This window comes from Eleutherodactylus coqui, chromosome 10 (genome assembly GCF_035609145.1).
Source record: "Eleutherodactylus coqui strain aEleCoq1 chromosome 10, aEleCoq1.hap1, whole genome shotgun sequence".
NCBI lineage: Eukaryota > Metazoa > Chordata > Amphibia > Anura > Eleutherodactylidae > Eleutherodactylus > Eleutherodactylus coqui.
Window position 1 is genome coordinate 78,291,375 of NC_089846.1, and position 14,014 is coordinate 78,305,388.

At 46.7% G+C, this 14,014-nt stretch overlaps 1 protein-coding gene across 1 annotated transcript in view; it reads left to right on the forward strand.

Moving 5' to 3' along the window:
* Positions 1-9,949: 9,949 nt before the first annotated feature.
* Positions 9,950-14,014, forward strand: part of LOC136580650 (class I histocompatibility antigen, F10 alpha chain-like) — a 75,256-nt gene continuing 71,191 nt past the window's right edge. The window contains exon 1 of the mRNA XM_066581383.1: positions 9,950-10,026. Coding sequence (XP_066437480.1) covers positions 9,975-10,026 — 52 coding nt within the window. The 5' untranslated portion in view covers positions 9,950-9,974. The remainder of the gene's footprint in view (positions 10,027-14,014) is intronic.

Here is a 14,014-nt window from a genome sequence, read left to right on the forward strand (position 1 = left end):
TCCAGAATGATGCTATACCACAGGGCGCTGGTGGACAAACTGATGGTAAACTTCCCATCCGACAGCGCTAGTGGCAGAAGGCGCAGTTCCGAGGGCCAGGTAGCAGGGGAGGCGCAGAGATCAGGCAGCATGTACAGCGCAGGCAGGGGAACATTCTCCAAGGCCTTTGCCAGCTTCATGGCTCCCCAGCAAGACTGTGTCACCGCTCCCCAGTCAAGGCTGAGTTGGCGGGAGCACTGTAAAAGGATGGTGAGGGAGTGCGTAGCCGATCGCACGACCGTCTTCGGTGACGCCTCTGCCCCCTACAACTACTGGGTGTTGAAGCTGGACACGTGGCCTGAACTCGCGCTGTATGCCCTGGAGGTGCTTGCTTGTCCTGCGGCTAGCGTCTTGTCAGAGAGGGTGTTTAGTGCGGCTGGGGGAATCATCACGGATAAGCGTACCCGCCTGTCAACCGAGAGTGCCGACAGGCTTACACTCATCAAGATGAACAAAGCCTGGATTTCCCCAGACTTCTCTTCTTCACCAGCGGACAGCAGCGATACCTAAGCAATACGTAGGCTGCACCCGCGGATGGAAGCATTGTTCTCTATCACCATCAAAAACGGGGACATTTTTGCTTCATCAATCTGTGTATAATATTCCTCCTGCTCCTCCTGCTCCTCCTCCTGAAACCTCACATAATCACACCGAACGGGCAATTTTTCTTAGGCCCACAAGGCTCAGTCATATAATTTTTGTAAACAATTTTTATACGTTTCAATGCTCATTAAAGCGTTGAAACTTTCACCTGAACCAATTTTTATTTTAACTGGGCTGCCTCCAGGCCTAGTTACCAATTAAGCCACATTAACCAAAGCGATTAATGGGTTTCACCTGCCCTCTTGGTTGGGCATGGGCAATTTTTCTGAGGTACATTAGTACTGTTGGTACACCAATTTTTGGGGGCCCTCGCCTACAGTGTAATCCAATTAATTTTTAGCCCACCTGCATTACAGCTGACGTTACATCAGCTGTGTTGGGCACTGTAATCGGATATATTTATGTACCGCCGGTGGGTTCCAGGGAGCCACCCATGCCGTGGGTCCACACGGAGTTGTAACTGCATGTGTCCACTTCTAAAGAACCCCAGTCTGACTGGGGCATGCAGTGTGGGCCAAAGCCCACTTGCATTAAACATGACATTACCTCAGCTGTGATGGGCACTGCAATGGGATACATTAATGTACAGCCGGTGGGTTTCAGGGAGCCACCCATGCTGTGGGTGCACACGGAATTCCCATTGTGGAGTTGTACCTGCCTGTGACTATTTATAAAAAACCGCAGTCTGACTGGGGCATGCAGACACCTTGACAAAATGAATAGTGTGTGACACATAGGTTCCCCATTGCTATGCCCACGTGTGCAGCTCCTGATGGCGGTGGCACAGGATTATATTTCTCATTTCTTCTGTACAGCATTGTGGGCTATCGCCCCGCCTCTTTTAAAGAGGGTCGCTGCCTAGCCGTGCCAACCCTCTGCAGTGTGTGCCTGTGGTTCCTCCTCATGGCAGACGCACTTATAAATAGACATGAGTGTGGCGTGGCATGAGTGCAGCTGAAGGCTGCGCAGGGACAATTTGGTGTGCGCTGTGGACACTGGGTCGTGCAGGGGGGGGGGGGTTGGGCAGCATGTAACCCAGGAGAAGTGGCAGCGGAGTGTCATGCAGGCACTGATTGTGCTTTGTTGGAGGTAGTGTGGTGCTTAGCTAAGGTATGCATTGCTAATGAGGGCTTTTCAGAAGTAAAAGTTGTTGGGGGGGGCCCACTCTTGCCGCTATTGTGGCTTAATAGTGGGACCTGGGAACTTGAGATGCAGCCTAACATGTAGCCCCTTGCCTGCCCTATCCGTTGCTGTGTCGTTCCCATCACTTTCATGAATTGCCCCGATTTTCACAAATGGAAACCTTAGCGAGCATCGGCGATATACAAAAATACTCGGGTCGCCCATTGACTTCAATGGGGTTCGTTACTCGAAACGAACCCTCGAGCATCGCGAAAATTTCGTCCCGAGTAACGAGCACCCGAGCATTTTGGTGCTCGCTCATCTCTAGTGCTCACATATAAACCCAGCTCCTGGTCAGTCAATGCATGGCCCCTCAGGTGAGTAGTCATGAATGCTTGTCTGGTGAGGTTTGCAGTGTGATCTGGTTTATGACCGTTTGTACATTTAAATTCTGTCAGTTTTGTCTTGGCTTGCTGTGTGTCCTGCAATCTGTGTTATGTCCTGTTGCAGCGTGCTGTGTGAACTCTGTCCGGTTCTGCTGGACTCCTGGTTAGTGTAGGGACTAGCAGTATAACCAGGAGCTGTGAAGTGGCCTGCTAGCTTCCACATATTGTACAATATGTCAACCAATACCTGGTATTTATATTCAGCTTCCAATCTGTTACTAGTGGTTGCATGCTGTATAGTGTGTATTCTGGGTCTGTCATGTGGCATGTGAATGCATCCTGTTCTGGTGCGTGGCTCCTAGGATCAGCTAGGGCCCAGATCCGAAGACCGCTGGGCTGCGGTTATAGGGGCAATGTCCCCGCTTAGGTAGGGCCAGGTCTACCTCCTTATAGCCAGGGCCAGTTGCTTGAAACCCGTGTGTGTCCCCCTTGGTCGCGATCTTGTGGGCCCCGTGCTTTGCCTGCCCACACGATCGTAACAACTGCCCACCGATAAACGCACAAAATAGTGCAGATACTTAACCCCCCACTGTCACGCTCACCAGCCTTCGACAAAAGACCTGCCCCATCAGCATTATCCTGCATGCAAAGTTCAGTTTACCTAATAACGACTGCAGATTTTGTAAGAATTTTTTTGGCTCAATGAGCGATGATCAAATCCTGCCATAGCCAATACAGCTTGTCCTCCGGATGCTGGCACTCCATCTTCTGAATATCAATTGTGATACCCAGAAAAATAAGGCATGTCACCGGACCCTCCGTCTTTTCAGGAGCCAGTGGGACTCCGAAATGATTGAACACCCACTGCACCGTGGCTAAAAGTGAAGCACAAACACCAGAATCCGCAGGATCCACACACAGAAAGTCGTCTAGTTAGTGAATCACCAACTTCAAACCCAAAACGTTGTGTACTACCCACTCCAGAAAACTACTGAATGATTCAAAGTACGTACACGAAATCATGAAACGTATGGGCAGGCACTGATCCATGTAATAAAATTCATCCCCAAAACATAACAAGTGAACGCTGTCAGGATGAACCGGGAGTAACCGAAAAGCTGACTCAATGTCGGTCTTAGCCAGCGACGTTCCTTTTCCACAACGACGCACCCATTTAACCGCCATATCAATCCATATTTAAACCATCGGACAAAGTTCAGGATCAACACCATCATTTATCAAAAACCCTTTCAGCTATGACAATTGATGAATGAGCTGAAACTTATTCAGCTCCTTCATCAGTACAACCCCTAATGGGGATACCACCAACTTTGGGATGGGAAGGGAACAAAAAGGACCTGCCATGCTGCCCAACAACACCTCCTTTGCGAGTTTTTCATTGACAATGGTCGGATAACTTAACGCCGACTGTTAATTCTTAACCGAAAACGACACCCAGTGCTCCTGAGGAGGGATCTGTAAACCCTCCGTAAATCCCAACCCTTAAAAAATGCGCCTTTTCTGCGTCCATATACCTATTTAGAAATGACGCATCTCTAGAATTTTCACCGGAGTCATCCCTTTGCTCAGCACTACTCTGCCCTCTCCCTTTCCACGCTTAAAATATCAGGACGTGCCATGCGATCCCCAATTGCAAACGGAGCAGCAGTGCTTAAACTTGCACCCTGCACCGAACTTACACTGCCCCTCATTAAACTGCCAGCAAAGACACAGCTTGTATCCTGCCGACGATCCAGAGGAACTGGCCACGTTGTAGCCACCAAATGAGCCAGCTGCCCCAAGTGCCATCACCTTCAGCCAGAGTCCAATATCCTTCAATCCCACCAAATATTGGGCTTAACCGCTTTCCTCTGCCGAAACTGCTAATCATACCGATATCACAGTTGTTCCCGGTACGTCCTATACGCTTCGCTGATAGAGTCTAGGTAACAAAATAGGGCTGAACAGTTCTTGGGTGCCTTCTCCCCTATCAACTGCTATAATTGTGAAGATCTGTAATCAATTAGTAAAGGTCTGCAGAATCAGCCGACACCACCGCTTTTCTTCATCCTCTTTTTTTAGATTCCGATCTTTTACCCTTGTCCAAATTAAATTTGTCTAATGGAAGGAGGGAAAAATTTCAACATATTCATCCTGCCAAATCTTTTCCCTCACCTCCTTTTTCAAGTGTGCCCACAGCAGCCCCTCGAAGCAGACACCTCCCCTTTTCCATTGTCATCTAAATAAATGGAATCCCCATCCTTCGCCGTCTGCACTCCCACTGTCACCCCTGAAAACTGCTGCGTGCTGCCGCCCACCAGGCCACCACTCATCCTGCTACCTGTCGATACATTGCTGGACGCTAGCGGAGGAAGCCACGCTGTTACCGGAGATGGATCTACCCCCTACCTTGCTCACAGTGAAACAACAACTGAAAATCGTCCCTGACAATGCCCCTCAGTACCCTCAACAACATTTGAAAATGAACAAAGCATGGAATCATGCTCACAAGACTGCATGGGGGCTGTGATTCCACTACCTGGCCCCCCAAATACTGCAGCTCAGCTTCGCTCCTGGAATTGGCCTCTCCCAATTCTTCCTGGTCATCCAGCGTGCTGCCTGCCACCGTCATCTTCTCTAGACCCCTCACTCATCCTGGGCCGGAGTGCTGCCCGTGCTGACTTGGCACAGTCACTGCCGACCGCAGCCGCGGGGCCCCCCACCTACGCCCTTCCGCATGGCGCATCCGCCGCCTGGTACACTCCATAGAGCTCACTGTGGTTCTGCTGCTGCTCTGTTACTATCGTCTGGTTCACCCCCCGGCTGGCCCAGCCTTTAGGGGATCCAACCGTGGCGCTGCTCCTCCACCCGACTGCTGCCTGACACTGCCGCTACAGTCCTCCGCTGTCTCACCCTGCCATTCGCATTGCCATGTCCTCTTCCCGGCCGGTACATCACCTGGGGAGCTAAACGTCTCCAAAGCCTCTGCTTACCGCCACGACCGATGGCCTGCACAAACTCCTCCTGCCTTGCCACCCCCTGCCTCTAGGTGTAGAGATGAGGGGACAAAGTAGAGGGCCCCCAGAGGGACTCTTTAGGTGGCACGAGGCATGTGGAATCTCCTTCTCAGCTACCAGGCACGTGAATGGCCTGCTCCTCCACGGTGGCCGCTCACGAGCTGCTTCTCTGGCCCCTGTCAGAGCACTTCTAAGCACCCCAGCCACGCGGTCGCACAGCCAGCCTGTTCCGTGCACGCCGGCAGGTGCCCACAGCTTCCCCAGGACACGCTCCACATCAGCCATGGCAAACTAACTGTCCATGCACTTCTGCTGCTACTAAGTTCAGCTGCTTCTACCTAAAATGCTCCCTTCTCCTCAGCCCTACCTTCTTATAACCTCTAATGCCCCCTAATCATTTAATTCCCCTCCTTCCTACTCAAAACGCCCTATCACCTCCTGCCTCTCAACCCCATACCCACCCCCTATTAACCCTCAGTGCTCCCTCATTCCCTTACCACCCTAGTCATGTCCGGCCTACACTAATTGCGGGCCCCACTCCAGTGTAGTGACCCAGAGTTAACGAGGCCCCTCCATAAGTATGAATGTGTTTGTCTTGTGCCTATGTATTGTCAGTGTCTTCTATGACCATGAATTTAATGTGTATTGCACCTCTGCAGCACTGAATGGGTTACTGTCTGGGTTATGTATGAAAAATGTATCTCGTTGTGTGTCATTTGACCATGATATATATATATATATATATATATATATATATATATGTGTGTGTGTGTGTGTGTGTGTGTGTGTACAAGGAAGTCTTCCTGCAGAGGTGAGTGAATGAGTCTAAGAAAGTCTAAGCCACAGTCTAGCAGCAGTCTGAAGGAAGCAAGGAACTTTTATTGAGTAGGCAAGACTGTGCCTTCTCTTGTGAGGAGCCCGAGGATGGCCCAATTCACCCATGCCTTCCTGCTATTAATGGGGAGGACTGCAAGAGTGTGAGGAACTGCCATGCAGCGCTGAGTGCTCTTTCCTTCAATGTGAGTGTTAACCGGTAGAGAGCTGGAGAGAAAGGAGAGTGGCTGGGAGCAGGACCCCCGCAGATAACTTGGACTGTGGACTCGTCTGTCATCCTGTTATTCCTCCCTGTCACACCACTAATTTGCCTGCACCAGTGTCCTGATGGTTTATGTAAACTGTTTGGACTGTTAACCTTTGTTACAAGTAAACAAGCACTGCCGACCATTCCCGATTTTGCTCTGAAACGTTTCCCTGTGTGTGGACTACTTTATTCAACCATCCAGATTCACAGCAGAGGACAGAATGATGGCCTCACAAGTGACAAAACGGACCTAAGGTAAACCACTTCTTGGGTTACCCTGTGAAACTCCCCCAGCAGTAACTTGGTTGGGTCTCGTGCTACCCTCAGGGAAGGAGATGGTAGAACCCCGTGACAAAGCTGCAATCTACCGCGCTATCTCTTCGGCTGTGGACCCGCTCCTCAGACTTTGCTTATAGCGTCACAAACAGGATGATTCCTGTGTGCCTATTCCAAAAGAGGGAGAAGTGCCTCCACCATCTTCTCAGACCTGGAGAAAAAGTTGTAAACCCACGTCTGAGTGTTCACAGATTTCCTGCTATTTTAGCCCTCTGAGCCCTCTAAAGAAGTCACCAGAGAGACAAGACTGAGTCGGCTGCAGAGAAATGCAAAGAGAAGAAAAGATTCTTCACCCAAGATTTAGTGCTGAGTCGGAGGCAGAGGAGGCCACTGTCCCTTACACCAAGGTAACCTGGTATTAATAGACTTCCATGTAGCCATTGGACATTTTTCTTCAGAGACTTTGTTCTGTTTTTCCGTTAAGCCCAAAAGGACTAAAATGTTATTATGGACCCATTGCATAGCTAAAGGAAAAATGCATATTTTGTTTTTCTAAAAAATTCTATTGCATAATTTCCTTCCTAAAAATGTTTAATGCAATGTTCAAGTAATGTGCGGGAGTGTGATAGGAGTTTAAAAATAAAGTTTGCATTCCCACTGAGTTTGTGTAGCTTTGAATGATTGTATACAAATGATGTTAGGAGGTTTATATGCATCTACTCCACTTGGCCTCTGTGCCAGTGCCTGACTGTTATCTTGTCTGTCTCAGGGGATATATGATATAGCCTCATTGTCATTTTTCTAATCAACTCGGTTGGGGTGTTGACTTCTAGCTACCACCTTTCACATAGTTTTTTCAGGGGAAATGATGGTCATTCCAATTGCCGATTGTTCTTTAAGCCTGTTAGTCGCCCTCTTCTATTTTTTGTCTAGCTACATTGATGTATTCTCTTTTCAGTCTTCTTTAGTCTTTGGGATAAGAATTATGTAAGTGCCCCATAGCAATGTTTGTGAATCCTGGATTATGTCCAGCCTAACGGCTCTTACCCACTAGCGATATGTTGTCTTGCGGTGTGAGAGTGAGTGAAAATGCATGTTTATAAAACCAATGATTTTCAATGGTTTCCTACTCACTTGCGATATTTTCACTGAAGCCTCGCAGCGCTAAGAAAAATCTGCGCTATCGCCCATTGATATCAATGGGGCTGGCGCAGCCCCATTGAGTACATTGGGAGTACATCGAGCTCCCGTGACACAGCTGTGACAGCTATGGCAGGGGATTCCTCCATCCCTGCCTTTATGCAGCATAAACAATGGACGATAAGCTGAACGATGATCGTTCAGTGTAAATAGCAGCAGCTCAGTACTGATCAGACGCTATGTTAAATCAAGGGAGAGGGTGGGGGAGAGCAAGGAGTGAAATCTCCTGTAGCTGCCCCGCTGTAAGCCAGCAATACCAGCTTCAGTGCAGCAGCACAAGAGCAAGTGTGTGCAGGGACGAGTGTCGAGCATCGTTTGCCTACCTCCAGAGACTCATATAGAGTCTCAAAATAGAGCATGTTGCGTAAATTTTGGGGCTTGAAAATATAGCACAAAAATGCTACATATGAGGGTACCCATTGAAATTAATGGCTTAGATTGTCAGCGGTTTGTGCAAGTGATTTTGCAAATCTACAGGAGCCCCAACTCTAGCCATCTGCAGAAATGCAACAGAAATTCGGCTGTTCAGACATCTGAACTGTGTATTCATCTTCATAGTGCAAAAAGGTTGGCACAACTGCACCGCCTTCCACAGGATGTCTGAACAGCCGAATTTCTGTTGCATTTCTGCAGATGGCTAGAGTGAAGATGAAGATGAATACACATTGTCGTGGGCACAACTACGCCGGCAGTTCAAACTGTGCACCAAAGTGCAGGAGTTTGGAAAAAAAGAGGTGAAAAGATAGCGGCTGCCTGATCTTCCCCACACAATCAATTCAACATGTGTGGGGAAGATGGCGCAGGTCCTATATTTTCGCACAAATCACGGCTAAGAAATTTCCACAGTGAAAACGAAACCACTGCCCTCCTAATGAAATCAGTGGTTTGGTTTTGTCCCGTTGTACGACCGTGGTTATCACTGCTGTATACGAGGAAAAAAAACACATCCATCTGTTTAAGCCATGAACGAGGCTTTTTTGGGCGCATATTGTTGTATTTTGCTGCAATTCTTCTGCACGTGGGACACAAAGGCTCACCAAAATAAATTGCTAATTTGTCTAATGAGCTCCAGATGTTCTTTTCCAGTGGAATTACACAGCGTATTATGCATATCCTTCTGTATTGTGTGCGTATTTGTGCACCCCCCATTTACTTCTATGAGGACCTTGGAGCATGCTGCATTTTTTTTTTTTCTTACACAATCAAAATCCACACACGAAATACAGAAATGTGAACGAACACATTGAAATCAATGGGTTCTATTCGCTGGGTATTGCGCATGTCATTTTTACAAGTGCACATCCGCCTGTGTGAAGCCGGCGTTCGTGTGTTTCTCTGGAGAGTCCCTTGAATTCTCTGTTGCTGCCCGAAGCTTCCACAAGCTCTGATTTCTCCACACGTTCCTTATCCTTCTTGGTTTCACATTCATTTTCGCCTCTGCTTTCCCAAAGCTGACTTCACACTGCCTTAATGGCATTTATAAAAAGAATTGAGTAATCAGCAGCAAATGAAAATAAAGACAATCTCCTAGTGTTTTAAAAAACCTTCTCTAGGTGAGGAAAAAAATGCAATGGCCCAGGATCCAGACTGTAACTTCATCCAACAAAGACACATGGTCCCAACAAACCTTGATAAAGACCTATATCTAGAGGTTGAAACGTTGCGCCAGCTGTTTTAACATGGAGGAATAAAAATCGGAACTTTGAAAGTACATTTGATGTTGTTGGGACCATATGTCTTTGTTAATTGCCTTAATGTGCACATTGGCGCAACGGTTGTTGCATTTTTGCACGCGCCTGTGCGTTTTACTGTATTTTTTGCACATGCATGTCGTGTGTATTTGCATGCCCAAAAAACATGCAAGCATACTCCCATTGATCTCAATGGGCAATTAAGTTAAAGTAGTCTAATATGCGCTATTTTCATATGTTCATGCGCAATATGCACAAAAATAGAACATGCCACACATTTTTTTTTGCATGAATGAGATGTAATAGCAAAATACGCTCATGTGAACGAACCCACTGAAATCATTGGGTTCTATTCACTGCATATAGCAAGTGCAAATTTTGCATGCGCAAATGCGTATGTGTAAATAAGCCCCTATTTATTTACTTTCCTTCAAGAGAGAATCTTAAACGTCCTGAGCAGGACTCGCCCTCCTGTGCACAGACAGAGCGCCGGCTGCAGGCGTGGCTTGTATTTCACGTGAAGCATCCGATGCTATCAGTCAGTTCCATATCCCACAGGATGCAGAGCATAACCCTCATCATCCTCCTACACTTCTCTAATGTCTGTTCTGGTGAGTAGTGAGATCTGTTACTGTATGTTATAAGAGGTGTTACTGTCACAGTGTATATTTTACAGCCCGGGGTGTAAAGGGCATCATATAAAACTCAGCATGCGACGAGTGTCTTATATATTACTGTATGTGATGTCTAATTTAACTCTGGTCACCATGCATAGGGCACTCCGGGTCTCGGTCTGATGGTCCTGCCCAGGGTGCTCCTAGTATTCGAACATATGTACCAGTTCAGGTTGCAAGAACAGAAGCTGTTTTGCAAGTATCCTATTAAGTGACAGGCAGGTGCACCACCAATCCATTAACTTCAATGCGACCCGTTGGAGATTGCCGAGCACTTAAACTCAGCTCTCTCGGAAGGGTCCCATTGAAGTCAATGGAGTGGTGGTGAGCCTGTTCAGCTACTGCTGTGAGAAAACTACAGATATATCATAGATGATATCTCGGGATTAGTGGAGGTCCCTGCAGTCAAACCCCACTAATTATCCTCTATCCTATGGTTAGATGATAACTTGCTAAGATGGGAATATCCTTTAAAAGGTTTGTAGCAATATTCAGTGGGTCGACCAGTGCTGGCAAATCTCTTGAGTCTGAGGGACACATTTTTCTATACCGACAGAGGAAGATTTATTTTTCGTATTTCTTAAGAATTTTACAAAGTTTCATTAACTACAGAAATCTCACAATGTGTGTAAAATAAAATAAAAAGTCCTTTCTAAAGCCGTATTCTGACAGCAATATGCGAGTTGCACCCAGGAAGCCATAGAATGCATTGTATAGCACATGGACACCCAATATTCGAAAATAGGACATGCAGTATTTTTTCTCCCACACTGATCATCGGTCTATGTGAGTAGCCTCATAGGCTATTATGGGGCTGTGTGATGTCTGTGGAATACTTAGACAGTGCATGCCCCAGATACACGGCCATCTGATGGTCCCTCGTGTTATGCATGCTTTTAAACATTTTATTAAATTGAAGTCAAGTGAAGAAGACGGTTGGATTTCCATAATATGTCAGGTGTTTTTGCCGTGACGGTGGGCCGTGCTGTCAGGGCGCTTTATTTACAGTACATTTCTTTACAATGGATTTTGTTGCAGTAAGGTAAGAGCACAAGAGCTTCTTAAGAGACCTTTCTCTCCGGATTGAATTATGCCGCAGGACGCAGCCAAATCCACAGCTGCAGAATTCCACACCAAAATCTGTAGGTCTAACTGCGGATCTTGATGCGGAATTGCAGGCAGGTTTTAAACCATTTTCAATCCTGCTGATTTGGGGGCGGAATTTACAGCGGCTTCTGTTGCTTCGGCAGCCTATTCTGTTCCATGTAAAAGGTCCCTTATGGGTTAAGATAAAATAATTTTCGGCGCCGGGCTATCACTAGCTAAAAACTGTTCCATGTGTATACTGAGAGTAATAAAATGTTATTAATTGATTAGTTATATCTTTTCTTCAAATGCTCCTATAATGTCTCCGTAGACTAAATTATTTTTAGAAGTCTTTTTTTCGAAAGCTCTAACAGGTGGCGTACTGCCAGAACCAACCACATGTTTGTGACCTGCGGTGGCACTTTTGGAAGATCCCCGCTTTTGCAATAACCTTCGAACACATTATGTATCCTTGTAGGTATGTCAGGGGCAATTATAGAAACACTACTCCATTGTTCCCTAGGTCACACCTTACGGTAATAATAGGCTGTTTGTGGAGATCACCAACAACCTGCAGCTGAGGCCAAATGTGGCCTCAAGTATTTAAGGTCTTCTCATTGCTTGGCAGATGATGAGAAAGGGCTGCTCAGTGCATCTGTCCACTACAGGTTTTGTGAGTCCCTACTTCTTTAGCTCACTAAGACTACAGTACAAACAGCCGAGCCTCCTTTCTAGACTGCCCCAAGGGGTGGCAAGTATTCTCCTGATCAGCGAGAGTCAAGAGTGGAACCCTCATGTATTAGACTGTTGATATGCCGTGAATGCCTTAGATACCCCTTCAAGTTCTATTGTGGCCTTGGACCAAGAAAGGTTGTGCATCGCCGATGCAGATGATGGAGTATATGGGATCAGAGCTGACTCTTTAGGTACCCACAGAGTGCTGATGTCTAGTGGCCAGAAATTAAAAAAAAAACTCCAGGCTAACCCTGACATGAACATATTACTGGTGTGGCGATCAACGCCATGCCTCACACGTATGTCAGAAGGCCGGCACTCCACTCTAAGGCTTTATTTTACCACAGTGAGATATCTCTGATATATTTCAGGCTGTGAATTAAAGTGAATGTCCGTCTGAATACGTCTGTCCAAAGAAAAAAAAAGGCCAGAGTGGCGAAAAGTCCTACTCGCCCTACCCATCCCCCATCTCTCCCATATTGGGGGGCTGTAGGGGTCAAATGTTCACACTGAGAGGAACCAGGAATCAGCAGACATGTCAACTGGTCCTGTCTTATAGGGAGTCACCCATTTTTTAGCCGCTGCCCTCCAGTTACCCTGTGATATACAGTCTTTACCCTGTGGCGGTGGCTAGAAATAGGGAAAAGGTGCAGAAAAACAAGCAAAATCAGCCACTATGTATTTGATTAACCTCTTAATGACACAGGATGTACAGTTACATCCTGTGCTGTTAAGGGGTTAATCCAATACAGTTACATCCTGCCCTGATTGGAGTGCAGATTGGCCCCCATGATGAGATTGCGGGGTGCTGTTTGGTTGCTATGGCAGCCAGGGGCCTTCTGAAAGTCCTCAGGGCTGCAATTGCAGATTGCCTATCAAGTTATGCCAGATCGCTACAATGTAACAATTTGGTATTATCTCATACTGCAGGAGCGATCAAATCATTGTAAGTTCTTGTTGCCTCTGAGGACTTAAAAAAAAAGTGTAAAAATTAGTTTTAACCCCTAAGGGTGCAGTCACACAAGCGATTTTTAGGCGAATGTATAGGTGCGATTTAAAATCGCATCTACATAGATCCAATGCTTTCCAGAATCTGTTTCTATTGCTGCCATTTTGGAGTACATACAACTTTTTGATCGCTTTTTATTACATTTATTCTTTGAGACCGGGTGACTATAAAAGCGCAAGTCAGGCATTCATCATTTTTTTTTCTGATGACGTTCATCATGCGGGATAAATAATGCATTACTTTGATAGAACTGACTTCTTTGGACGCAGCGATACCAAATATATTTTTGGGGTTTTATTATTCTTTTATTCTAAACTAGCTTACCCGTCTCGCTTTGCTGCGATCTCAGAAGAAAGGAAATTCACAGAAACTTGTTGTGATAACATTGAATTTACATTGTGCGATTTTTATTGAAACTTATTCATTTCCATATGGAAAACATTTCAAAGTGTCGTTTTAATCCTATTTATTTATTCAAGTGCTTGTGGATCCACGATATTTTTTGTTTTTCCGTCTGGTGCATACAGGAATAAATCTGAAGCTTTTCCGAGACGTGAGCTGGCCACATACAGTTGTCCATGTCCAGGGCAGGCAAGGGGCAACATGCAGGGCTGCATCTCAGGTTCCCAGGTCTCACTATTAAGCCACAATAGCGGCAAGAGTGCCCCCCCAACAATTTTTACTTCTGAAAAGCCCTCATTAGCAAGGCATACCTTAGCTAAGCACCACACTACCTCCAACCAAGCACAATCACTGCCTGCGGGACACACCGCTGCCTCTTCTCCTGGGTTACATGCTGCCCAACCCCCCCCCCACACACACACACACACACACACACGACCCTGCAGCCGCAGCGCACAAAAAAGTGTCCCTGCACAGCCTTCAGCTGCCCTCATGCCACACGCTGGCTTCATAGCCACACCACCCTCATGTCTATTTATAAGTGTGTCTGCCATGAGGAGGAACCGAAGGCACACACTGCAGAGGGTTGGCAGGGCCAGGTAGCGACCCTCTTTAAAAGGGAGGGGGGGCGATAACCCACAATGCTGTAGAGAATCAATGAGAAATTGATGTTCGATCTTCATTCTAATCCTG